We start from the raw sequence: 23,257 nt of genomic DNA, 5'->3' as shown, positions 1-23,257 counted from the left end.
CACAGCACCACAGCACCACAGCACCACAGTACCACAGCACCCACAGCACCACAGCACCCACAGCACCACAGCACCACAGCACCACAGCACCGACCAGGGGTGCTTGGGGCGCCACTGCCCTCCTGGGGGACGGTGCAGGGTCAGGGCCCGGCTGGGGCTGTGAGTCAGGCTCAGCTGTCGTCTTGTCCCTGCCCGCGGCTCTGAGGTCAGGGTGCTGCCGTGACCTTGCCTCTGGGGGCCCCTTTCCCAGTGCAGGGATCTTTCTTACTCAGAAAGCAGGGGAGAACAAACGGGTGCGCTCACGCTGGGTGGGCAGCGATGGTTTCACCCTGTGATTCCCTTCTGGAATGCGCATGCTTCTGTCCCTCATCCCTGCAGTGTGTCCTTCTGGCTGAACACACCTTTATCTTTCCCTTAAAGAATATACTGGAGGTTTTGTGAGGTTTTTGTCGCTTTGGGGCTTGAACTCGGGCCTGGGCACTACCTCTGAGTTATTTTGCTCAAGGCAGTGCTCTACCACTTTGAGCCAGAGCTCCACTTTCCGTTTTCTGGTGGTTATCTAAGAGTCTCCTGGACTTTTCTCCTTGAGCTGGCTTTGACCAGGATCCTCAGGTCTCAGCCTCCTGAGTACTAGGATTACAGGGGTGAGCCACATGCACCCAGCCATTGTTTTTAGTTGTTTTTTTTATGTTGTTGTTACTTTTAACTCTTTTAAACATTTTCCAGACCTGGGAGGAGATGGATACATTTATCAAGCAGTTATAGTACCATATTTGACTTCTGGCTAGTGACTTCCAATGGGATTTTTTTTTTTAGCCTTTGGATGACAAAAAGAAAAAACAAGAAAAGAAAGACACGGAGTGTGCAGGTGTTGCTTCCTGTCCGCTGTGGGGAAGGTTAGCTTGATCTGTAACGTCAGCACACTGAGGAGCTAGCACACCGCGAGTCCAAAGCACACACCACCACAGTGTTTACCTCGAGCTCTGGCAGGAAGTCATTATTCAATCTGGTTTGTTTTATCAGGCAATTTCAGGGCCACACAGATGGCGCCAGCTGCATTGACATTTCCAACGATGGCACCAAGCTCTGGACGGGGGGTTTGGACAACACGGTCCGGTCCTGGGACCTGCGCGAGGGCCGGCAGCTGCAGCAGCACGACTTCACCTCCCAGGTGACTGCCTGCTCCCACCCGTCCTGGAGCCCGCATGGGGGTCTGCGTGTGCGTGTGTGCACGCGTGTGCGTGTGTGCGCGCGTGCACACGTGCGTGCACCATCCTTCCCAGCCCAGCATTGTGCTGTGTGGACAGACATGACAGGATTCAGTTTGAGATCATTTAAACACACACACACACACACACACACACACACACTCCATATTCCCCACTCCCCCAAAACTTTTCGAGTAGTTTCTGAAACCATTTAGGCTAAGGTACCTTGGAATTCATTCAGTGAAAAACAGACAAGTTTTTCTTCAGTTTTTCTTTAGTCTGTTGTACCAGTTCTGATATGGAGTCAGAAATGATCATTTGATTCCGTTTAAATGGAGCTGGAAGAATGTGCCAGGTAGAGAAAAATCACCACAGCTCTAGAACTCATTTCCTCTGCATCACAGAGCTTTAAAAAAAATTCATCTGTATCTCAGATAATAATGAATAAAATGGATGCCCATTTTATTACCCATCTCTTAAAAAATGGACTCATGGCTAACTAGATCTGCAGAGGTTTGAAATAATCCAAACTTGTGGAGTGTGAAGTGCTGGATGTCCTGTGTCTGGATCAGGACTTGTGGAGTGTGAAGTGCTGGATGTCCTATGTCTGGATCAGGACTTGTAGAGTGTGAAGGCTTGGATGTCCTGTGTCTGGATCAGGACTTGTGGAGTGTGAAGTGCTGGATGTCCTATGTCTGGATCAGGACTTGTAGAGTGTGAAGACTTGGATGTCCTGTGTCTGGATCAGGACTTGTGGAGTGTGAAGTGTTGGATGTCCTATGTCTGGATCAGGACTTGTGGAGTGTGAAGTGTTGGATGTCCTATGTCTGGATCAGGACTTGTGGAGTGTGAAGACTTGGATGTCCTATGTCTGGATCAGGACTTGTGGAGTGTGAAGACTTGGATGTCCTGTGTCTGGATCAGGACTTGTGGAGTGTGAAGACTTGGATGTCCTGTGTCTGGATCAGGACTTGTGGAGTGTGAAGACTTGGATGTCCTGTGTCTGGATCAGGACTTGGGGAATGGCAATACTTTTTTAAATATGTCAAGCCAGAAATAGGACACAGACAAAACAAATTACTGGCTAATAAGTTCTATGTCCCCAGTGTTATTCATAGTCTTTCTTGTCTGCCCTTTCCTAATATGTAGGATATTAGTTTTGATCCTCTCCTTAAAAAAAAAAAAAACACAGCAAAAAAACAAAACACCAAAAAAACAAAAAAGAATGGAAGCTGTCTTGTTTGTATTTCGCTTTGCTCAGCAGCACCAGGGTTCAGTCTCAGCTTTTCTTGCTCATGGCTGGTACTCTGCCTCTTAAGCCACATCTGTGGTCTAGCCTTTTGCTAATTGGAGTCTCTGGCTAGCTTTAAGACACAATCCTACAGGTCTCAGCCTTCTGAGAAACTGGTGTAGGCCACCAGCGCCCGGCTTGGGACGGAAGCTCTCAAGTCTCTAGGGATGCAATGCAGAAGACATGGCTGTCGTTCAGCCCTAGTGGTTACGGTCCTGCCACTGCATTATCCTACCACAGGGAGGCTGAACAGGGCCTCTCTCTTGCTGAGCAGGCGCTGCGCCCCTTGAGCCGTGTCCCCGGTTGCTCGTTGCAGTGCTGTCTTCAAGCTAGGGCCTCACTTCCTGTCCAGGCCAGCCTGGCGGTGGTGCTGGTGTGACAGGCCTGTGCCACCGCACCCGGCCGCTGTGCTGCCCCTCGGCTGAGGACGACGGGTATGCACCGCACGCCTACCCATCCGGCCACGCTGGCCGGATGCCTGGGCTGTCCTTGAACCCCGAGCCCTGGGTCTCTGCCCAAGATGACAGACGGGAGCCGTGGCACCCAGCAGTGTGGTTGGTGCTTTCATTTCCATTATCTCTACCCAGAAACCAAATCACTTTAAAGTAAGTCCTAGATATGATGCCATTTCATCTACCATGTTTCAGACAAGCTCTCCTTTGAAACACAGGAGCACGCATCTTTTGCTTTTACTTCCTTGTTTGTTTTGTTCTGTTTTGCTTGCCCTTGGGTTTGACGGGGAGCCTCCCCTGCCGGCCGGCCCTCTGCCGCTCCAGCCACCCTCCAGCCAGCGTTTTGCTGGTTATTTTTGGAAATGGAGTCCTTCGGGTCTGTCTCCATGTAGCTGGGATGACAGGCGTCAGCCTCTTGCCCAGCCTGCAGATATCAGTATCATTCAGAGCACTGCCTTAAGCCGGCCACACAGGACGGACGCATCCACAGGCTGCCGGGTGCTTTTTCTTTTTGCTCCTGCCTCCTCTGTTTGGGCTCTTGGTCTGGACTGGATGATTGCTGCCCCTCCTCTTTGTCATCCGCCTCCCCCCACCTTCTTGTTGCCCTTTGGTCTCTAATGTCTTGAGCAAAATGCTGAGTGTTGGGGTTCTGTTTCTTACAGATCTTCTCTCTGGGGTACTGCCCAACCGGAGAGTGGCTGGCCGTGGGCATGGAGAGCAGCAACGTGGAGGTTCTGCATGTGAATAAACCAGACAAGTACCAGCTGCATCTCCACGAGAGCTGTGTGCTCTCCCTGAAATTTGCTTATTGTGGTGAGTTCAACCGAAGGGAGACGGAGGCTGCCGCAGGCCTGGTGGGAAATACTTCTGACACAAACTATGGGGGATGTTCCCTAGCAGCTGCCTACCACGTTTCTCTTGTTTTAGCACGTCCCCCAGAGCCCTTTAGTAAAGCCTGATTCAGTCTGCTTTGCTAATTTGAGAAAAGCCAGCAGGCGATGACATTGCCTGACACACACGTTTGTTTGTGGGGTGTGAGGCCGTGGCCCCACCCTGAAGAGGGGTAGGTGGGAGACAGGAGGGAGCTGTAATGGGTTGGCCAGGGTGGAGACCGATGCGGGTTACGCACAGACTCGCTCCCTTCGCAGGCAGCCAGGGGAGCTGTGCAGGCGGACGTTGTGTGTGTGTGTGTGTGTGTGTGTGTGTGTGTGTGTAGGCGGCTTACATTTGTTCCCTGGATGTGTGAGTCGGTGGCTGGAAGGGCAGCACACACTCGCAGAGCACATGCTCCGTGCCATCTGACACAAGTGGCATTTTATAGAAGTTCAAACCTTAATGCTCTGTAAGCTAATCTTCTTAGGAGGAGACTAGCGGCGGTGGAGCAATTTAATTGATTAGGTCTTGGAGGCCCCAGTGTGTTAAGAAATGCTGTTTTAAGGCAAGGATCCCGTGACTCATGAGGCTCATACCTCTTTGATTATATCTGGGATCACCGGAGGATTCTAGATTTAAAATCTTGGCTCAGGTCATCAATCAGCTCTTTGGGTGTGTAGTTCATGCAGTAAAAACATTTGTGTATGGCTGGGTATCTGGCTCAAACCTGTATTCCCAGCTACTCAGGAGACTGAAGACTGGGGTTCAAATCCAGCCTGGGCAGGAAAGTCAGTTACTAAGACTCTTATCTCCAATTAACCACTAAAAATCAAAAGTGTCAAGGAATAGAGTGTTAGCCTTGAGCAATAATTCTTAGGAACAGAACCCAGGCCTTAAATTCAGGTCTAGGCCCAACACACACACACACACACACACACACACACACACACACACACACACACACGCGCGCACACACACACACAAATACAAGCAAAAACATGCTATATTTGAAGTTGAGCACTGGCGATTTGTACCTCCCATCCTACGTACTCAGGAAGCTAGGATTTGAGAACTGTGCTTCAAAGCCAGCCTAGGAAGAAGAGTTTTAATCTCTAGTTAACCACTACCAAAAGGAGAAGTAGAGGTGTGGCTCAAGTGGTGAAAAAGCCAGGTGAGAGCATGAGGCTGTGAGTTGAAGCCCTGGTTCTGGCATTCTCCGCTGAGCGCCGGTGGCTCACACCTGTCATCCTAGCTACTCGAGAGCCTGAGAGCTGAGGATTGTGATTTCGAAGCCAGCCTGGGCAGGAAAGTTCATGAGAATCTATCACCAATTAACCACCAGAAAACCAAAAGTGGAATGTTAGCTCAAAGTGGTAGAGCACTAGCCTTGACCAAAAAGCTCTGCTACGGCCCCCAGGCCCTGAGTTCAAGCCCATGACCAGGCACACACACACAGAAGCAGAGGCATGCACAGAGAGCTGCATTTGATGAGTGCACCGCAGGCATTCCCCCTTGGTAACACGCCCCTCCGTGGTTCATTGCAGGGAAGTGGTTTGTGAGCACTGGAAAAGACAACCTTCTCAACGCGTGGCGGACCCCCTACGGGGCCAGCATCTTCCAGGTGGGTAAGCGCCGGGGATGGCCCGGGAAGCCCCTTGCAGAGCTGCCCCAGACCCCCGAGCGTCCCTGTTTCACGTGAAACACGAGTCCGCTGGTTTCTCTTCCAGTCCAAAGAGTCCTCGTCGGTGCTTAGCTGCGACATCTCTGTGGATGACAAATACATCGTCACCGGCTCCGGGGACAAGAAGGCCACGGTCTATGAGGTCATCTACTGACAACCCGGTGTGATTTAACAGTTAGAGTTGAATTGGGCCAAAACGTTTAAATCTGTAGAAATAGAGACATTGTAACTTTAAAGAAAAAGAAAAACAACAACAAAGAAAAACCCAACAAACCTGTTTCCAAACCTTGACACAAAACGACTTGGAGCGTAGGAAGAGGAGGCAGTGGGTCTACCAGCAGACGCCCCCCGCCTGCCCGCCTAGACCAGAGCAGCGGAGGCCACAGAGCCCGAGGGTGGCTTCCAGCTCTGGCTGCCCGCTCCGCCGCCCTCTCTCCGGGATCTGTCGCTCATCCTGGCCCAGTGTGAATCCACCGCCCCCGCCTGACGTCCTTTGTAGAGCCCTGGTGTCTCCAGTGAACTCGCTTCCTGGTTTTGCATCTTGTGAAATGTTTTTTGTTTTGTTTTGTATTTTTGTTGAAGGTTAAACATTTGTATAAATTGTAAATATATTTGGTTTATTACAGTAAAGGCTTTAGTACCAATAAGTGACTCTCCTTTTCCTCTTTTATGGTTTGTTTTGTTCGTCAAAGCTCTGGGTCATGAATGCATCGTATGAGCCAAACGTGTGCTGGAGGAGGGTTATAAACGCATTCCTCACTCGGATATTTGATCGAGTCCACGAAGCACCTCTGGGTTAATAGAAGCTCAACACTGTGGATAAGCAGACGCATATTAATAATGATTTAATTTTGTAAGCTAAGCCTTCTTCATCAAGACTCATTCTTTGTTAGGAAGTTCTTGTGATTCAGGGTTACAGTTAAACCTCTACCTATTCTTGGTGACTTTTGGCAGGTTGATTATGTCTTTTCTTTAGCACTGCCCTAGATTTTCAAGTCTCGCTCCTTTCTCTTCACTGCTTTGGTATTTGCTTGTTTGTGTTTGCCCATCCTGGGGCTTGAACTCAGCCCGGGGCTCAAGTGCTGAAGACTAGTGTTCTACTTGAAACGGAGCTCCACTTAAGGCTTTTTGTGGTTAATTGGAGATAAGAGTCTATGGACTTGACTGCTCTGGCTGGTACCAAACTGTGATCCTCAGATCTCAGCTTCCCGAGTAGCTAAGATTACAGGCATGAGCCACCAGTGCCCAGCTTTGTGTTTTAAGAAAAGTAGGTATGCGGGCACTGGTGGCTCACACCTGAAATCCTAGCTACTCAGAAGGCTGAGATCTGAGGATCTCCGTTCAAACCAGCCAGGAAGACAAATCTGAGACTCTTAACTGCTAATTAACCACCAAAAAGCCCAATTTGGAGGTGAGGCTCAAGTGGTAGCATACCAACCAGCCTTGGGCAAAAAAAGCCCTGAACTGAAGCCCCAGTACCAACACACACACACACACACACACACACAAATGTAGGCAATTTGAGTTTTGTGTTATGATTTACAATGCCCAGAAAACTATAGAGTTCATTACCCTATAAAAGCAAGGTGAAACATTGGCTGGATTTGTCTTTATTAATACCTATTTGATCTATTAATTTACTTCTCCAGCCGGGCCCAGCACTCAGCCCTCATCTTGGTGGGGCTGTGTCCCCGCAGCTCCAGCTAGTGCCAGCCAGCATTAGTCTTTGCTCTTTATCTTTGTGAGCAAGCTTTTACTAATTTGATTAGATGAAATCTGTAACCCTGGGCTTTTAATAAGTTGCCGAGCGTGTTTTCTTCCTGGAAAAAAGGTTACATGACTCATTCTTTATATACCAGTTATCTATGATTATATTTTGGGAAAGAATGGCTTACAATGTTAAGCCTGTTTTCCTAGCTGTTTTAAAAATAGCATGCAAGGATCTTTTTTCTGTTCTTATGTCTTATGTTTTCTTAGGATGTAGTGAGTAGTTGGCAGTTTGTCTTAATAGTTTGTCATCAAGACCTTCTTGTTTTTATGTGTTTAATACACATCGTTTTGTTTGCTTTTTTTTGCCAAGAAGATATTTGTTTGTGGACAGAGTGTGTTAAATATTTTTCCTTCTCATTAAGCAAATGGCAAACCCCTAATTATTAGAGCTGATTTCTCTATCATTCCCTCCCTTGTATAATGAAGTAGGTTTCTGTACTGCAGATTCTGATAGCTTATTAGTGTGGTGTTTACCTTTTCTGTTCACCTTCCTTGCTTTTCTAATATCAGGGTAAAGGTTCAGTTGCTAAGACAGAGACTCAGCTGCACGGTGTTCTGTGTCGGCCCAGCCAGCAGTGCAGCTTTATGCTTACCTTCACGTCTACTTCCCTTCAGAGGGAACAAGGGAATTTTTTACCCCTCAAGTCTGGCATTCTACCTCGTGAGCCACAGCTCCACTTCCGTATTCTTGGTGGTCCATTGGAGATAGGAGTACCGCTTCTCACCTTGATCCTCACATCTCAGATTCCCAAGTAGCTAGGATTACAGGTGTGAGCCGCCGGCGCCCCCCAGGTGTTCGTTTTTAAGCAGGTAAAAGGACTTTATTCCATCCCTTCCAGTTGCCCGTTCAATGGCAGAGCTAGTCACCTGGCACATCTGGCTGAAAGGGGGACCAGGAAATGGCCTTGCCTGGTGCAGCCATGGCCCAGCGATGGGGAGAAACATCGAAAGGATTCTGAACTAAAGAAATACTTCTCTTTTCTGTTGGTGGAATTTACTCTATTTCCCTTCGTGCCTAAGTGTTATCTGGCTTCTGCATTTTTCTTACAAGGAGAGAGTAGACCTCAGCCACGCACAGGTCATCTTGACTTTGATCTGACTTGGAAGGAGAGACCAGTTTGGTGATGAGTCCTGTAAGAAGAGAGCCTAGTGCCGGGGGGAGGGTGGGTGCTGCTATAAACTGGGGAGAGCTTGGGATCATGGGAAATGGTCCACACAATTGATCAGCTTCCCATTTGTAGAATAGGACTTAGAAAAATCCTTGAACCTGACTTGCAAGGTTGGGAGGACCAGACGGATGGGTGCAGGATTGAGCACAAGGAGGATATCGGGAGGATCTTAACCTACACTGGTGTTCAATGCCACTCCACCTACCATCTAGGAGATTGGAATCTGTGCTCATGGATCCAGTAAGCTGTGTGTTATCCTGCCCCTTGCCTTGATCATCGATGACAAAATAGGGTTCCCCATGTTCAAATCCAACTAAAACGGTGTGCTCCAAGAGCCATGCTAGACAGTTCCGCCTAACTGGGCTCAGGGTCATAAAGGATGTGAACCATGGTCAAATTTGCGGTGTAACTCTATGCTTTCAGAATGGGCTGTGCTTTTTTTTTTCTACTTCTCCTTTCATGTAAGCATGTTACTGTGCACAATTCCTATAGCACTTCTGTACACCATCATAAATATAGACGCAGGTTTGGGTCCGTTGAGTAACAAAGTCAGGTATGTAAAAACGTGAATACTGTACAGAAGGGTTACAATGACATGGGCAAGATAATGAGTGCATTTCTTATCAAGCATTGTAGCCTCCTTTGTTTCCCCTTCCCATCCCTTCCCATCCTCCCCCCTCCCCCACCAAAGTTGTACAGTTCTTTTTCGACATAACGACTTGTACATCTCATGTTGCAATGGGTCCACATGTATCCCTATTTAAACGATTTGTTTTTCCCCTTCCCCTCCACAAATTATACCAACATTAAATACAGTGAAAGCAGGGGTTATGCCGTGGGGGAGGGACATACAAAGCAACAAAGAAATAATCTTATAAATGTGTCAGAAACAATCGCATGAAAGAAAAAAAATATTTGAATACATATCTTAGGGTTCATTCCCCTAACATCAACGTATCTGACCTTTTCTGCTTGTCTCAGACATATACTAGTTATTGCAAATAAGGGAAACCATGGGACCTATGTTTCTTTGGGCCTGGCTTACTTCACTTAATATAATTTTTTCCAAGCCTTTCCATTTCCTAACAAATGGGGCAATGTCATTCTTTCTGATGGAGGCATAGAATTCCATTGTGTATATATGCCACATTTTCTTGATCCACTGAGGGGCATCTGGTTTGGTTCCATATCTCTTCATCTCTTATGTTTAACCTTTTTTGATTTATTTAATCTTTTTCTTTGGCCACTCTCCTTTGTGTCCTATCTTGTACATAGCTCTTGTATTGAACTATGTTTTTTAAAAAAATCCCAGTGAGATTGGTGGAGTGTTTAAATTTTTATTAGTTAAATGTTTCTAGTATTTGCGTTGTAAGAACAAAATATTGGTATGATTAAGCAGTTTTTAAATTTTATATTTTTGTGCCAATCCAGTTTAGGAGCTGTCCCTGAGCTATTATTATTATTATTTGTTCAAGGCTAGTGCTTTACCACTTGAGCCACAACTCCGCTTCTGGCTCTTTATGGAAATTAATTGGTAATAAAAAGTCTCACAGATTTTCCAGCCCAAGTTGGGATCCTCAGATCTCAGCCTGTGAGTAGCAGGATTACAGACATGAGCCACCAGCACCTAGTGATAACTAAGGTTTTTGGTAGCAATTTGGGTAGTAATAGGCTGGGTATTTGATACAAATCTTAACCTACTGGTGGCTGAGAGCTATGTTATAATTGTTAACTAACAGCTGGCTGAAGAATGTTCAAACAGGTTTAGTAAAAATTGGACTTGGACTTACATGTTGTGACTTTGCCAAAGCTTTCCAACAAACCACAGAGAAGGCTCAGAGTGTTTAATTTCAACACATTGCTTAACTGTCAACACGGATGCCTTCAGTGTGAGGGGCAAGATCTAGTTGGGTACATCTCAGCACAGTTCACTCTAAGTCAGATTGGGATCTGAGAATATGCTTTTCTTTCTTTATTTTGTGCCTGTACAGAGGCTTAGAGCCAGGGGTTGGTGTAATCCCTTAGCTTTTCCACTCTACCAATAGGCTTTCTGGTGGATAATTGGTGACTAGAGTCTCATGGACTTTTCCTGCCCTGGGCTGGCTCCAAACTGATCCTCAGATCTCAGCCTCCTGAGTAGCCAGGATTACAGGTGTCTGGCTGAGAATTACATATTTAAAGCAAGTTCTCAAGTGATCCTAGCAATGCACTGGTGGATAACCACTAATTAGAACAGGAGTGTATTTATAATCTACCAATTTAATTAAAAAACAATATCCATAGTCTAAAATTATAACCATTACTTATTTTTTATTTATCTTATATTTTATTTATTATATATAATTATTGTGATTCTGTGGCTAAACATTATAAAGTTGTTTTGAAGTTGTTTGACATTTGTTCTTTTTTGTTGTTGTTGGTCTTGGGGCTTGAACTCTGGGCCTGGGCACCATCCCTCAGCTCTTCAGTTCAAGGCAAGTGCTCTACCACTTGAGCCACAGCACCACTTCTGATTTTCTGGTGGTTTATTGGTGATAAGAGTCTCACGGACTTTCCTGGCTGGGCTGGCATTGAACCATAAGCCTCAGATCTCAGCCTCCTGAGTAGCTAGGATGACAGGCGTGAGCCACTGGTGCCCAGCAACATTTGTTCTTTTGATAGAAGTACATTATACACATATATGGAAATACAGTGAACACTTTGTTGTGCATTTTCTTAATGATGAGATGGAATCTGTACTTGGTTTTTTTGGTCTGTGTTTTTGGTCCTGGGGCTTTAACTCAGGGCCTGGGTGCTGTCTCTGAGCTTCTTTTGCTCAAGACTAGTGCTCTACCACTTGAGCCACAGTTCTACTTCCATTTTTTTGGTAGTTTAGTGGAGATAAAAGTCTTACAGTCTTTCCTGACTTGGCTGACTTCGAACTTCAATCCTCAGTTCTCAGCCTCCTGAGTAGCTAGGATACAAACATGAGCCACCAGTACCTGACTTGCAATCTGTAATTTTGGTATGCATTTGTTAAACATTTCTTCATATATTTATTGACCATTTGCATTTCTTCTTATGAGAGCTATCTGGTTCAGTTGCCCATTTACCAATTTATTAATGCCTTTGGTGATTAATTTTCTCTCATATTCTGGATGATCAACCCTTGTCTGATAAATAGCTGACAAGCATTTTCTCCCATTCTGTAGATTGTCTCTTCATTCTTGCAATTACTCCCTTTTTTTGCATCCTGTTATCTTGGCTAGGAAAAACTTCCATGCTTTTGAAAAAGTAAACCTGTTGACTATTTTCCATCATAATCCTTTGCTTCAAAGGGGAAATTTGGTGTGGCGTTCAGTGTTCCGTTGCTATAACAAAATATAGTACTCAGCAAGTGGAAAGGATGGGATTGGGGAGTCATCGCTTGGTGACTGTCCAGCGTGAGAAAGGCCCTAAGGTTGATCTTGAAAACACGCACACACACACAGTGGAGAGGTTTGTTTTGCCTCACAGTTTTGTAGGTTCCGTTCCATGAGAAGGGGAGCCTACTGCTTTTAGGTGTCGTGTGTGTGTGTGTGAGCACATGACAGAGCAAACCGTTCACCCCCGGGGCCAAGGGGAGAGGGTGAGGAAGAGCGGGGCTGGGCCATCACATCGCCAAGGACCCCGTGGTTCCTACGAAGACCACCAGTTCAAGTGTTCAAGTGCCAGTACTGAGGCCTGGACTCAGGACTTCACGTTGCCTTCAAGTGCCCGGTCACTTGAGCCACGCTTCCACTTCCAGCCTTTGTGCTGGCTAGTTGGAAAGGTGAGTCTCATGGGTTTCTCTGCCCGCTGGCTCTGCATCTCAGCCTCCTGAGTAGTGAGGATCACGGGCGTGAGCCAGCAGCACCCAGCTGGAGTCCTTTCTAGAAATAACCAACATCACGTGTTAACCATCTGCAGAAACATGCTTTGTAGCTGCCCAGAGTGTCAGGGAGCCGCACACCTGTTTCAGCCCTGACCCGATCCTGGGGCGGATGACGCCAATACAGTCCTCCATCACCGGTCATGGTTAGCACAAGGGTGGTTTGGGCCATTCTCCCCAGAAAGAAAACAAGTCTTCCCACACCCCTTGGAGTTTGGACATTTAAGTTCAAAGGTTTGGCTAGACACTTCACTCAAAAGGAACGAGCACTGCACAATTTGCTCCTGCTTTCAGTAACAGTCAGAATTGTAGGGTGAGTTGTCATTCCCTTTCCTGGGCCTTTGCTCTGTTTGCTTTGCTTAGAGTCTCGTTGGAGAAGTAACCGGGAATGGCCCAACTTTACTGGGTGCTGGGAAATGAAAGCAGCCAGGAGCAGGCAGTCCCCAGTCCTCTTCACGACGTCAGGCAGGAGGCCTCCAGAAATCGGATTACCACGTATGCATCATTACAATGTATTAGCCGAAAACTGAGCTGTCCTAACATTTCCATAATTAGGATCATTGTTACTATAATGGTTGTTGTTAAGGTATTATTATTAGGGTGTTATTATAATTATTATTAAGGTGTGGTACAGAAGTCTACCATTTCATAACTCAGGTAATGAGTGCATTTCTTTTATTTTGGGGGGGGGGACAATGTTACCCTTCCTTAATTTCCCCCTCAACCATACAATAATATCGTAAGCACAACAGTATACATTTGTAACTGCACTTTTGGTTCACTGTCCTGAGTTGTTCTTCTGTTTTTGCACAGACTTGAGCTCTGTTTACTGACCCATTGAATGGCACTGTTTGTTTGGCAGCTTCTGCAGTGTCTCATGTCTGCTTTCACATTTTAGCTCTATTAACTAATACCGAGTTAAGCATCTTTATATGAAGAACAGGAATAAGATGGCCAGAGCCCAGGGTGTGAAATTATGATTGGTTGGTTTATTTTCCTCCTTCCCTTCCTTTCCTGCCTTTCTTCTTCCCTTCCTTCAGCCCGGCCTTACTGTGTAGCTTAGGTTGATCTCTCGTCTCTCAGCTTCGTGCGTGCTGGCATTACAGGTGTGCACACACACACCTGGCTATATTTTTCGTGTGTGTGTGTGTGTGTGTGTGTGTGTGTGTGTGTGTCAGCCCTGGGGCTTGAGATCAGGACTTGGCTTTTTTGGTGGTTAATTTGAGATAAGAGTCTCAGGGGCTTCCTGCCGGGGCTGGTTTGCGCCTCAGTCCTCAGATGTCGGCCTCCTGAGTAGCCAGGATTACAAGCATGAGCACTGGCACCTGGCTTCTATCTTTCTTCAGTTGGCTTTCTTTTTTGCCTCTGTCCAACCCAAGCATCTCAATCAAACATTTCAGATAAAATACCTTTCAGAAAGAATGCCCTGTATGGCAGAATGAAAGAAAAAACTGACTTCTCTCCCTTCCATACCGCATGCCAGAGCCAACATACCTGTCCAGCTTTCTGATGCTACAGGAGGTCACCCACTTCGCACAGCTGATGGGAAAGACAGAGAAAGCCCTTGTGCTTTGAGGGAGTGAAATATTGGTTGATTGCCTAGACTTTTCCACTTGGGAGAAAATTCCCTCTGTGGTTTTCAGACCTTGAAGAGACATTAGTTGTCTTTTCAATTTGCATGTCTATTCTAGGGGCTCCGTTTTGCAGGCTCCTGCAACCGTAATAGCCCAATGCGTAACTTCCCATTGGGAGCGGAGAGTGTCGCCATTCTTAATAGCGCCATTTATAGGCACTCTTCTTCCCCCTCTGATTTCTTGTACATTATTATTTTTTAAGCAGACAGCCATTTCAGGGCCACCACCTTCTCCATTTAATAAACCCTCTGTAGTGCAAATCCTTTTAAAAACAGCTATAGTCCCTTGGAAAGTGAATCACTCAATATGAAAAAAAAAAAAAAAACCCTTGATCTACGGGAAAATATGACCTAATGAGCCCTTGTCTTGAATTTCCTTCTTTCTTTTTTCTTCTAAGGAAAGTGAGTGTGATGCCCGAGAAATGTCCAAGCCGGTGATGTGGGACCGAGGGAGGGGCTGTGTGGCCAGGGAGTACTTAGGTAGCTATCTGCGTAATGACAGGCCTTGCTGCTGTGGGTCTGTTTTAGTTGAATGATTAGATTTGGCAATAAAGAAGCCTTTATTGTATTTTTTTAGTTTATGAAGTTTCAGGCCACTTGCAATTGCTTTTCTTCCTTGCTCCCTTTTGGCTGATTCAAGGCATTGTATAGCCAGTGCTTACCGTTTTCTGGGCCGGCAAAGTAGGAGTTCTTGCTCTCGGCCTCTGGGGGGCGGGGGTGAGGGGGGAGATTCCTGAGTCTGTTGCCAGGGAAACCAGTTTCAGCTAGGTTCCAAGAAGGAAAAGGGTTCCAACATTTTATGTGAAATAATGAACTAAAAAGCACAACCCATGATCCCCCACCCCACTCACCTATCTAACATCAATTTCCATGGAAACAGGATGAGAGGGACGGTGGCTAGCCGGCACTGACAGCAAATCCACGTGGCTCCAGGCTGCCGGCTTCCGTCTGATACCCGCAAACGCCAATTTGTACCATCCCACGGCACGGCGTGGAGGAATAAATGACATAGAATGCATCTATCAAGATGTCTGTCCTGCTCACATTTTATCAAGAGAATTCTAATTCCCGAAAAGCAGCCGGGACAGTGTTGGCTGCTCTCTGTACCTACCTGGTCAAGACACCAAACCCTCCTCCCACTCGTCTTCCTCATGTTTGCATAATGCCCGCGACTGCTAGCCGTCTCCTCTGCTGGAGCTCACAGCAGACGCTTTTAGACCTGGAAGGAGTGGGCCTCCTGTGCCTTCGGTGTGGAGCATGCCAGTGCCAGTCAGGAGGGGTGGTGGGAGTGCCTGCTAGTGCCTCAAGCAATTCATTGCATTGTACGTAGTTGACTTGTAAAGGAAGCAGACTCTCCGTATTAATTGTTAGAACTCTCTGTGTATCTTTCTGTCTCTGTCTCCCTGTGTCTCTGTGTCTGTGTGTCTGTCTGTGTGTCTCTCAGTAAAGCTGGGATGGAATTCTACAGAAGCACGCACGTGCTTGCTTCTGGGGGGTTTAAAGCTTGCCTTTCTCCATGCAAGATCACTCACATGAATTTTGACCTTTCCAAGTCGTCTTTTCTTAAAGCTATAATTCATCATGATATGGACTCTGAGCTCTTCTGCTGGCATTAAACTTCAGTTATTTTAAGTAAATCTACTGAAGGTTCACTGTCAACGTCTCAATGTCTGAGCTGCACTGAATTACCCAAGCTACCTCCTAATGGGCAGACATCAGCTTTTTAGTACCAAGCCTTCCTGCACGATGAGCGCACTGCCGCGTGAGGCCCAGCTGGCTCCCCACAGACCCCTGCTCAAGTTAACGTCTGCGGTGCTCACAACTCAGGTTTGGGCAGGGGAGAGGTGCTGAAGGGTTGGGGGGTTGCGTGGCTCCCAGGAGCTGGTGCCGACATGGATTTGGGTGCTGGTTGCTCTACATGCAGACCAGCATTGAGATAAACCATCACTAGCCAGGCACCATTGGCTCACACCTGACATCCTAGCTACTCGGGAGGTTGAGATTTGAGGACCATGGTTCAAAGCCAGAAATCTGTGAGACTCTTGTCTCCAATAAAACTACTTTTAAAAAAAGAAAAAAGCTAGATGTGGAGCTGTGGCTCAAATGCTAGCCTTGAGCAAAAGATGTTTGAGGACAATGCTCAATCCCCGAGTTCAAGCCTCAGCACCGGTACCAAATTAATTGATCAATGAATTAAATCATCACTGAGCTGATCACAAGCTAAAGAATATTAAACAGATTCCCCCTTCTCTCTCCGCGGAGGGCTTCCTTGAGTCATGTCACGGGTGTCCAACCGGAATTGGCTCAAGTCCTTAGTGTGTAGGATTTCTTTAAATTTGATTGTGAGATACTGACATGTATCCACAAGCCTTGGACAGAAATGTCATTGATGTTGGCAAATGACAGGTGTCTGAAGGCAGGTGGTTAAACACTGGTGTGGCGTTGCTTCTTGGCACAGTCACAAAAGTATCAGTGACTCCGTGACTCCCTGTCAGAATGCGAAGCTTCCCTCCCAGCCTTGTCCCGGGCTGCTCCTCGGATCCAACCAGCGCAGCGTTGTCTGATCCTGAGCCACTCTTGCTTTTATAGGTAGTTCAGTTTTAGGTAGTAAGGTTCTGTCATTTTGCTTGGTACTTGAAATCTTTTGAATCATTCAGATCAACATTTCAGTGTTTTTAGAATTTTGAAGAAAATCGTAAGAAATAAATGTTAAAATTTAAAAATAAAACTATAGTTGATTAAAAAAATGGAACAAACCCTAAAGTCAGCCCTGAATTAGACTTTTTTGGTTTTAAATAGAAAGTAACTATACTAGCCAGGCACCCGTGTGTGACTTGGGAGGCTGAAGTTCAGAGAGGCATGGTTTGAGACCGGCGCATGTGTGCAACCAGGCCTCGCCCCCTTGGACTTGGATTGGAAACCACCCTGTCAACTCTCCTGTCCCAAATCTCAGCTTAGCAATGCACATCTCCAGGCTTCTCAGCTACACAATTACAAGGAGCCAATTCCTTTGTTCTAGCTCCTTCTCCCCGTAGAGCAGTGGGAAACCCAGACGCAACACTGAATGAACAAATCGCGGGAGATACAGAAGAGTCCTAAGACTAAAGGGAATGGCATGGCAAGCCAGGGAAAGCCATGGAGGACACCTAAGTTCATTTTATGACACAAGGGAAGCCATCTGGAAAAGGCTGTGTACTGTATTATCCCAACGGCGTGACACTATGGAAAAGAGAAAAGTCAGTTAAAAAGTCAGCAATTACCAGGGGTTAGTGAAAAGGGATAAATGGCTGGAAGGTATGTGTGTGTGTGTGTGCGTGTGTATGTGTGTGCATGTGTGTGTATGTGTATGTGTATGTGTGTGCATGTGTGTATGTGTGTGTATGTGCATGTGTATGTGTGTATGTGTGTGTATGTCTGTGTGTGTATATGTGTGTGTGTATGTGTGTGTATGTGTGTGTGTGTGTGTGTGTGTGTGTGTGTGTGTGTGTTGGCATTTGGGCTTGAACTCGGGCCCTGGGCACTGTTTTTTAGCTGTTTTGCTCAAGGCTGGCACTCTGCTACTTGAACCTCAGCTCCATTTCAGCTTTTTGGTGGTTAGTTGTAGACAAGAGTCTCACTGGCTTTCTTGTGCAGGATGGCTTTGAACTTCAATCCTACGATCGCAGCTTCCTGAGTAACAAGGATTTAGGCACCACCCACCGCTCCTAGCTGAACACAGGGTTTTTACGGCGGCACAAACTATGCGTGCTATTACAGTGGGGGGTCCTTGTGTTCAGGCGCACAGAAACTACACCAAGGATGAGTCCTCATGTAAGCAATGGACCTGGGGTAATTATGTGTCAATGCAGATTCATCGATTTTAATTTCACGTGGGGTATTGATGGGGCTGTGGGAGCGCGTGCTTTTCAGTCAATACTTCTGTGAACCTGAAACTGTGCTAAAAATAAAGGCTATTCGAAAATCCATGAAGAAGACAATATGAGCAATTTAGATAAAGACAGTGTCCAGCCCTACAGTGCAACGCTCTGCCTCCTGTCCTCGCCGTAGCTGGAGCCTGCTGGCTCAGGCCTTTCCCTGAGGCTTTTATACTGTGTGTCCCAGGTTTTACTTCAGGGCAGGGCCTCAGTCCTCCGGCTGGCCTCAACTTGCAGTGCCCCCGCTGCAGCTTCCAGGAGGGCTGAGCATACGGAAGGCGTAGACCCCATGCATGCTCACGGAAAGATGGTGTGACCTCCATTTCCTAAAACTTTTGCTTTTAAAAAATGCATTCATTTTACTTATGGAGTTTCTGGCTCCTGCGGTGGCTGGAGCCTTCTTCCCTCCCCCTAATCCTCACCCTCCATTTGGCCAATGTAACAGTGTGGCTAATGGTAAAATTATGTGACAAATGTTGCACCATAGACTCTCCAAAGAGAGATGTGAAGGATTACCCCGTTGGCAGCATGGGGAGCGCATGTGCGCACACACACACCGTTAGAAGCATGGAGCCCACACACACACATGTATGTATATACGTCTAAAATGATAAAGCTCACCAATACGTTATAGCAGGTTTATCAGTATAACATACTTGGCCCAGGCGCCCGCAGACCACGTGTGGCCGCAGTTCACGGGTGCTTGAAGGATGGCCGGGACGGGGAAGGGGAGTTGGCATGGCTCGTGATGCGTTGCTGCTTGTGTTAGGTAGGGCAGATCTCAGTAATCTAGCCTGACTGCAAGGAACTCGCCCCATTTTTACAGGTGTCTCAAAAATCCTTCTGCACCCAGGCTAAAAGGTGAAGACAGTACCAATGATGTAAAGATAAGCAATCAAAAAATGCCAGTACTGACACTTTTCCTACTTAGAACGTTGGTGACTCCTCGCCACCAAACGATAACATTAAAAAAGAGAGAGGTGTCATTAGGTCTGCAATTTCCAGTGTAAGTATAACCCTGTCCTTTCAAAGACTTGTGAGCTGGAAAGCAAATAGGAATTCTCTGAGCAAGACCAGCAGAGCGGACGGCGCTGGGGCTGGGGCTGGGGCTGGGAGGAGGCCTAGGGGCCTCTCAAGGAGGAGCCAAGAGAAGAGCAAGAAAGCAGGGGCTGGGCTGGGGTGTAGGTCAGTGTACAGCACTGGTCTGCTATGTCTAAGACCTTGGCTTTGGTCCCCAGAATGCACACGTGTGCACACACACTCACAGATGCACACACGCTCACACACACACACACAATGGCTTCCCTTTTGAGTCCTCAGTGTTTTAAAAATCTTTATTTCTCAAGCTTCTTCAGGTCCTGGCACACCCATGAAAAAGAAATGTTCTTAAGATACAACAGGGAGAAGAGAAGCATCCAGATCCTGTGGAGTCCAAACCTCTGAGGAGTAGTTATGGTTTCTACGGGCAACAACGGGACCCTTGGGCCATTTTTCTTTTTTTAAAAAGGCCTTCTTTCTAATAACCACACTCATCTATACGCACATACGAACACTTAATTGAAACAAGTGAAAGTTGACTGTTTCAGAAATCTATGGAGAAAATTTTAATGTCCTTTGACACTGCTGGAGACAGCCTAGTGTAAGTCCTGTGCCCAGCAATATCTAATCACAAACACACTCAGAAAGAGTGAGCAGAGGGTGACATGATCCAGGAAACGTGTGGTTTAGGTATGACACGTCCTTCTCAGGGGCGACTTGTATTCACACACAGACAGGTTGAATTGAAACCTGCTTGTAACGACTTAAAGATAACTCTAGTGATAAACGGACTGTCCTTCTCAGGCTCAAGTCCTGTGCTGGTGGTTTGCAGAGGCGGTAGATGAGCTGGAGGAATGTGGACTGACCTGTTCCCCCTCTGCTTCCTGCTCCATCCTGGCTGAAGGAAGCGGATCTCTAGTGGTAATGCAGCGGCCGGCACTTCCTGTTTCTCTCTCTCTGTGGTCTGCCTCAAGGTGAGCTGCTTGGCTCCCTGCCTGGCTGGTCAGCCTCCCTGCAGGCTCCCAGCAATGGAACCAGAGAACCCAGGACGGAAACTTCTACCACCCGAGCCAAGATAAATCTTGGCTCCCTTGAGTTCTTTATGTCAGGAATTTTGTCACAGCAACAAAAGTCTGACTAATACAGAAGACAAAGTCCAAAACCAATGGCAATTTATAGTTTTGTATTTTAGGGGGAAAAAACCCACATTGTTTTATTTCTTCCATAAACTCTACAAATCATCAGTACTGTATGAGCAGCTACTCATGGGTTAAATGAACAGATTTCATAAAAGAACTGTGCTTTCCAATTAAATCAGAATCAAAAATCTCCCAAGTTGCCAATTAGCTACTTCAAATTAGTTGTATGGAGATAGAACTCAGTTACTAGGGTAAGGATGGGAATTGCAGCCACTGAGTGATGGCTATGTTCCCGAGAAGTCTGTATCTTGCTTATTCCCTTCAGCATACCTCAGCCCATCTTAAAACCCCAAACCAAAACACAGGGATTCAACATTCAAGAAAGAAAACAAATAAACATATTTTGTTTTTCTATGCCTCCGTGGTACTGCTCCATTTATCTTCTTATGTCATCAGATCTTTTCAGAACATTTTGCATATCCGTTAGCCTGGTACAGTGGATCATGCCTGTAATCCTAGCTACTCCTGAGACAGAGGAGTGAGCGGGAGGGTGAGAGTTCACAGACAGCCCGGGCACCTCAACCAGCAAAGAGCTGGGTAGGATGGTGTGTGTCCATCACCCCTCTCTATAGGGGAATGAGGAGAGGATCACCGCCAAGGAAGACTGGACAAAAATGCAAGAGCATACTAAAGAAGAAACACAACCACGAAGGGCTGAGGGTACCACTGAAGCAGTTAGAGCACCTCTCTATGAAATCCAAAGCCCTGAGTTTAAACCTCAGTATTGAGAAGAAAACACTCCAACACCAAAGCATTCCATACTATTCGGATCTTGTGTGTGCCACTTGGCTTGAACTCAGGGCTGGGCGCTGTTCCTGAGCTTTTTGCTCAAAACGCGCGCTCTACCACTTCAAGCCACAGCTCCACCTGTTTCTTTAGGTGGTTCATGGGAGATCAGAGTTTCATGGACTTTCCTGCTCAGGCTGGCTTTGAACCGTAATCCTCAGATTTCAGCTAGATTATAGGCATGAGCTACCAAGATCCATTTGGATCTCGCTGTTTTTGCTGTTGTTATGGGGTGTGTGTGCCAACACGGGGGCTTGAGCTCAGAACCTCATACGCTTGCCTAGCTTTTTCACTCCAGGCTGGTCCTCTTACTACTTGAGTCATGCCTCGGGTTCTGTTTTGCTTTTGTTTTGTTTTTCTCGTTACTTGGATATAAGAGGCTGTTGGACTTATTGGCTTGGGCTGGCTTGGAGCTGTGATCCTCAGATCTCAGCCTTCCAAGTAGCGAGGATATCAGGGGGAGGCACTGACTCCCAGATCTTTCCAGCCACCAGGGGTTCTGCTCTGGAGAGGCCCCGGCCGGCCGAGCCCCGGCCAGTTCTTTACATTCCCCTCCCCCCACTCAGCGACTTTTTGAAAGGTCGATAAATTCATCCTAAAAATCACTCTGTCTTGTGAATACGTTTATCTGATTTGGGGAAGGGAAGCGGAATCACAGGAATGGCAGACAAAGGGTGAACCAGCCAACAGCGGCACGCACCGCACACTGCGTTGGGAGGGGGGCGTTGGGGGAAAGGGTGAAAACGCGGAGGGGTAACGCTGTTCAAGCAGAAGTGTCCCCGTGACCCACCCCTGTGGCTGACCCTCTGCAATTACAAAGCCAAACCAAACCGAACAGCGCGCTCCCTCCTCGGCTGCCGAAGCTCAGTCCCCCCAGTGCCTCTCGCCACATCTCCTGTTTCTTCACTACTGTCCAGCAGCCCCTGCCTCCTCTCGGTGCTGACACTGAAGCCTGCACTCAGGGCCTCGAGCCCTCCCTTAGCTTTTCCACTCAAGATGGATGCCGCGGCTTCCTTCTATTCCTGAAGCATGCCGAGTTTCCCCTTCAGCGCAGTGCCTTTGCACCAGCCTTTTCTGACACCAGAGGTTCCTTCATCGTTCAATTCAACTGTTACCGCTTCACAGGGTCCCTCGCTCTTTCATGGCACCCGCACTCTACTCTCCTGTGTTTTGTTTTCTCTTACATTTGTTCCTGCTTCTTCGTTTGGGGTCTCGATCGGGACAGCTGGGCCGTGAGGGCCAGTTATCCCATGCCCTCTAGTCCTGCCTCGGTACTTCTTTCCTAGATTAATTGGGGCTGGCCTGTGTGACCCACGGCGCACTAATGCAGTGGTAGCATGGGGCCTTCTGGTTTTGTCTCTGGCGCTGTTTCCTTTCTGGGAAGACGCCTGCCAAATTGGAAGGCCAATCAAAAGCCCTGAAATAGAGGTCTGTGCCGGTAGAACCCATGCTTCCACGACAGGCAGGAGCCATCTTCCATCCCTCAGGTCCAGTTCAGCCTGTGGCTGACTTTGGTCTTTTGCTACCTGGCTGCCACCTCCTCAAGCCCCCAAGCCAAGCTTCCTCGTCCAACTAGCCTGGTCCCAAACTTCTGGAGCATAGAAGCCACAAGGCGTGAGAAATAAGCCGTTCGGATTTTTGACGGTTTGTTGACACTGTAGATAATTAATATAAATTCTTTTTAAATTAAAAAAATTGTTCTTATAACCCAAGTCTTGGAAAAATCATATTAAGTGAAGTAAGCCAGCCCCAAAGAAACATAGGTCCCATGGTTTCCCTTATCTGTAATAACTAGTGTACGTCTAGGATAATCTTAGCAGATGAGCAGAATAGCTCAATAGCTATGTACATATGACCATACAAGATGATGCTAAGTGAAATGAACCCCAAGACATGGACACAAGAGGTTTTTCCTTGTTGTTGTTATTTTTAATGTATTATGTGATTTCTCTTTTCTTTTGTGTGTTCTTCCCCCTGTGGACTATCCCCTGCTGTCACTGTATTTGATGTTGGTGTCCTGGTATTGTATATACGTTTATCTGAACTAGGGAAGGGAAGAGGAACAACAGAATGGTGAGACAAAGGACAAGGTGAACCAATGCCACAGCGATGCTCACAGACAATACGCTAGAAATGATCTGCACAACTTGGGGGGGGGGGAGGATAGGGGAGAGGGAAAGTAGGAGAAAACTGAGGGAGGGGGTAACAAGTTTGACAGGCAATGTACTTATCACCTTACTCATGTAACTAAGTCTTCTGTACATCACCTTGACAATAAAAAGAGAAGAAAAAATGTTACTATAAAGGTGATGTACAGAGGGGGTATGGGTTCATAGATCAGAGTTTCCTTTTGG

The 23,257-nt window shown here is 46.9% G+C and overlaps 1 protein-coding gene across 8 annotated transcripts in view; it reads left to right on the top strand.

The window, feature by feature from the left end:
- The window catches only part of Tle1 (TLE family member 1, transcriptional corepressor), a 119,407-nt gene extending 113,255 nt beyond the window's left edge, over window positions 1-6,152 (top strand). For all 8 annotated transcript variants that reach the window (XM_042665590.1, XM_042665587.1, XM_042665586.1 and 5 more), the window contains 4 exons: window positions 1,024-1,171; window positions 3,614-3,764; window positions 5,369-5,445; window positions 5,552-6,152. In XM_042665590.1, the coding sequence (XP_042521524.1) occupies window positions 1,024-1,171; window positions 3,614-3,764; window positions 5,369-5,445; window positions 5,552-5,659 (484 nt within the window). In that variant the 3' untranslated portion in view covers window positions 5,660-6,152. The remainder of the gene's footprint in view (window positions 1-1,023; window positions 1,172-3,613; window positions 3,765-5,368; window positions 5,446-5,551) is intronic.
- The last annotated feature ends 17,105 nt before the right edge of the window (window positions 6,153-23,257 follow it).

The sequence above is a fragment of the Dipodomys spectabilis genome, unplaced genomic scaffold, assembly GCF_019054845.1.
Source record: "Dipodomys spectabilis isolate Male_0828 unplaced genomic scaffold, ASM1905484v1 ptg000335l, whole genome shotgun sequence".
NCBI lineage: Eukaryota > Metazoa > Chordata > Mammalia > Rodentia > Heteromyidae > Dipodomys > Dipodomys spectabilis.
Note: the sequence above shows the minus strand (reverse complement) of the source record. Positions and strands in the feature narration are given on the sequence as shown.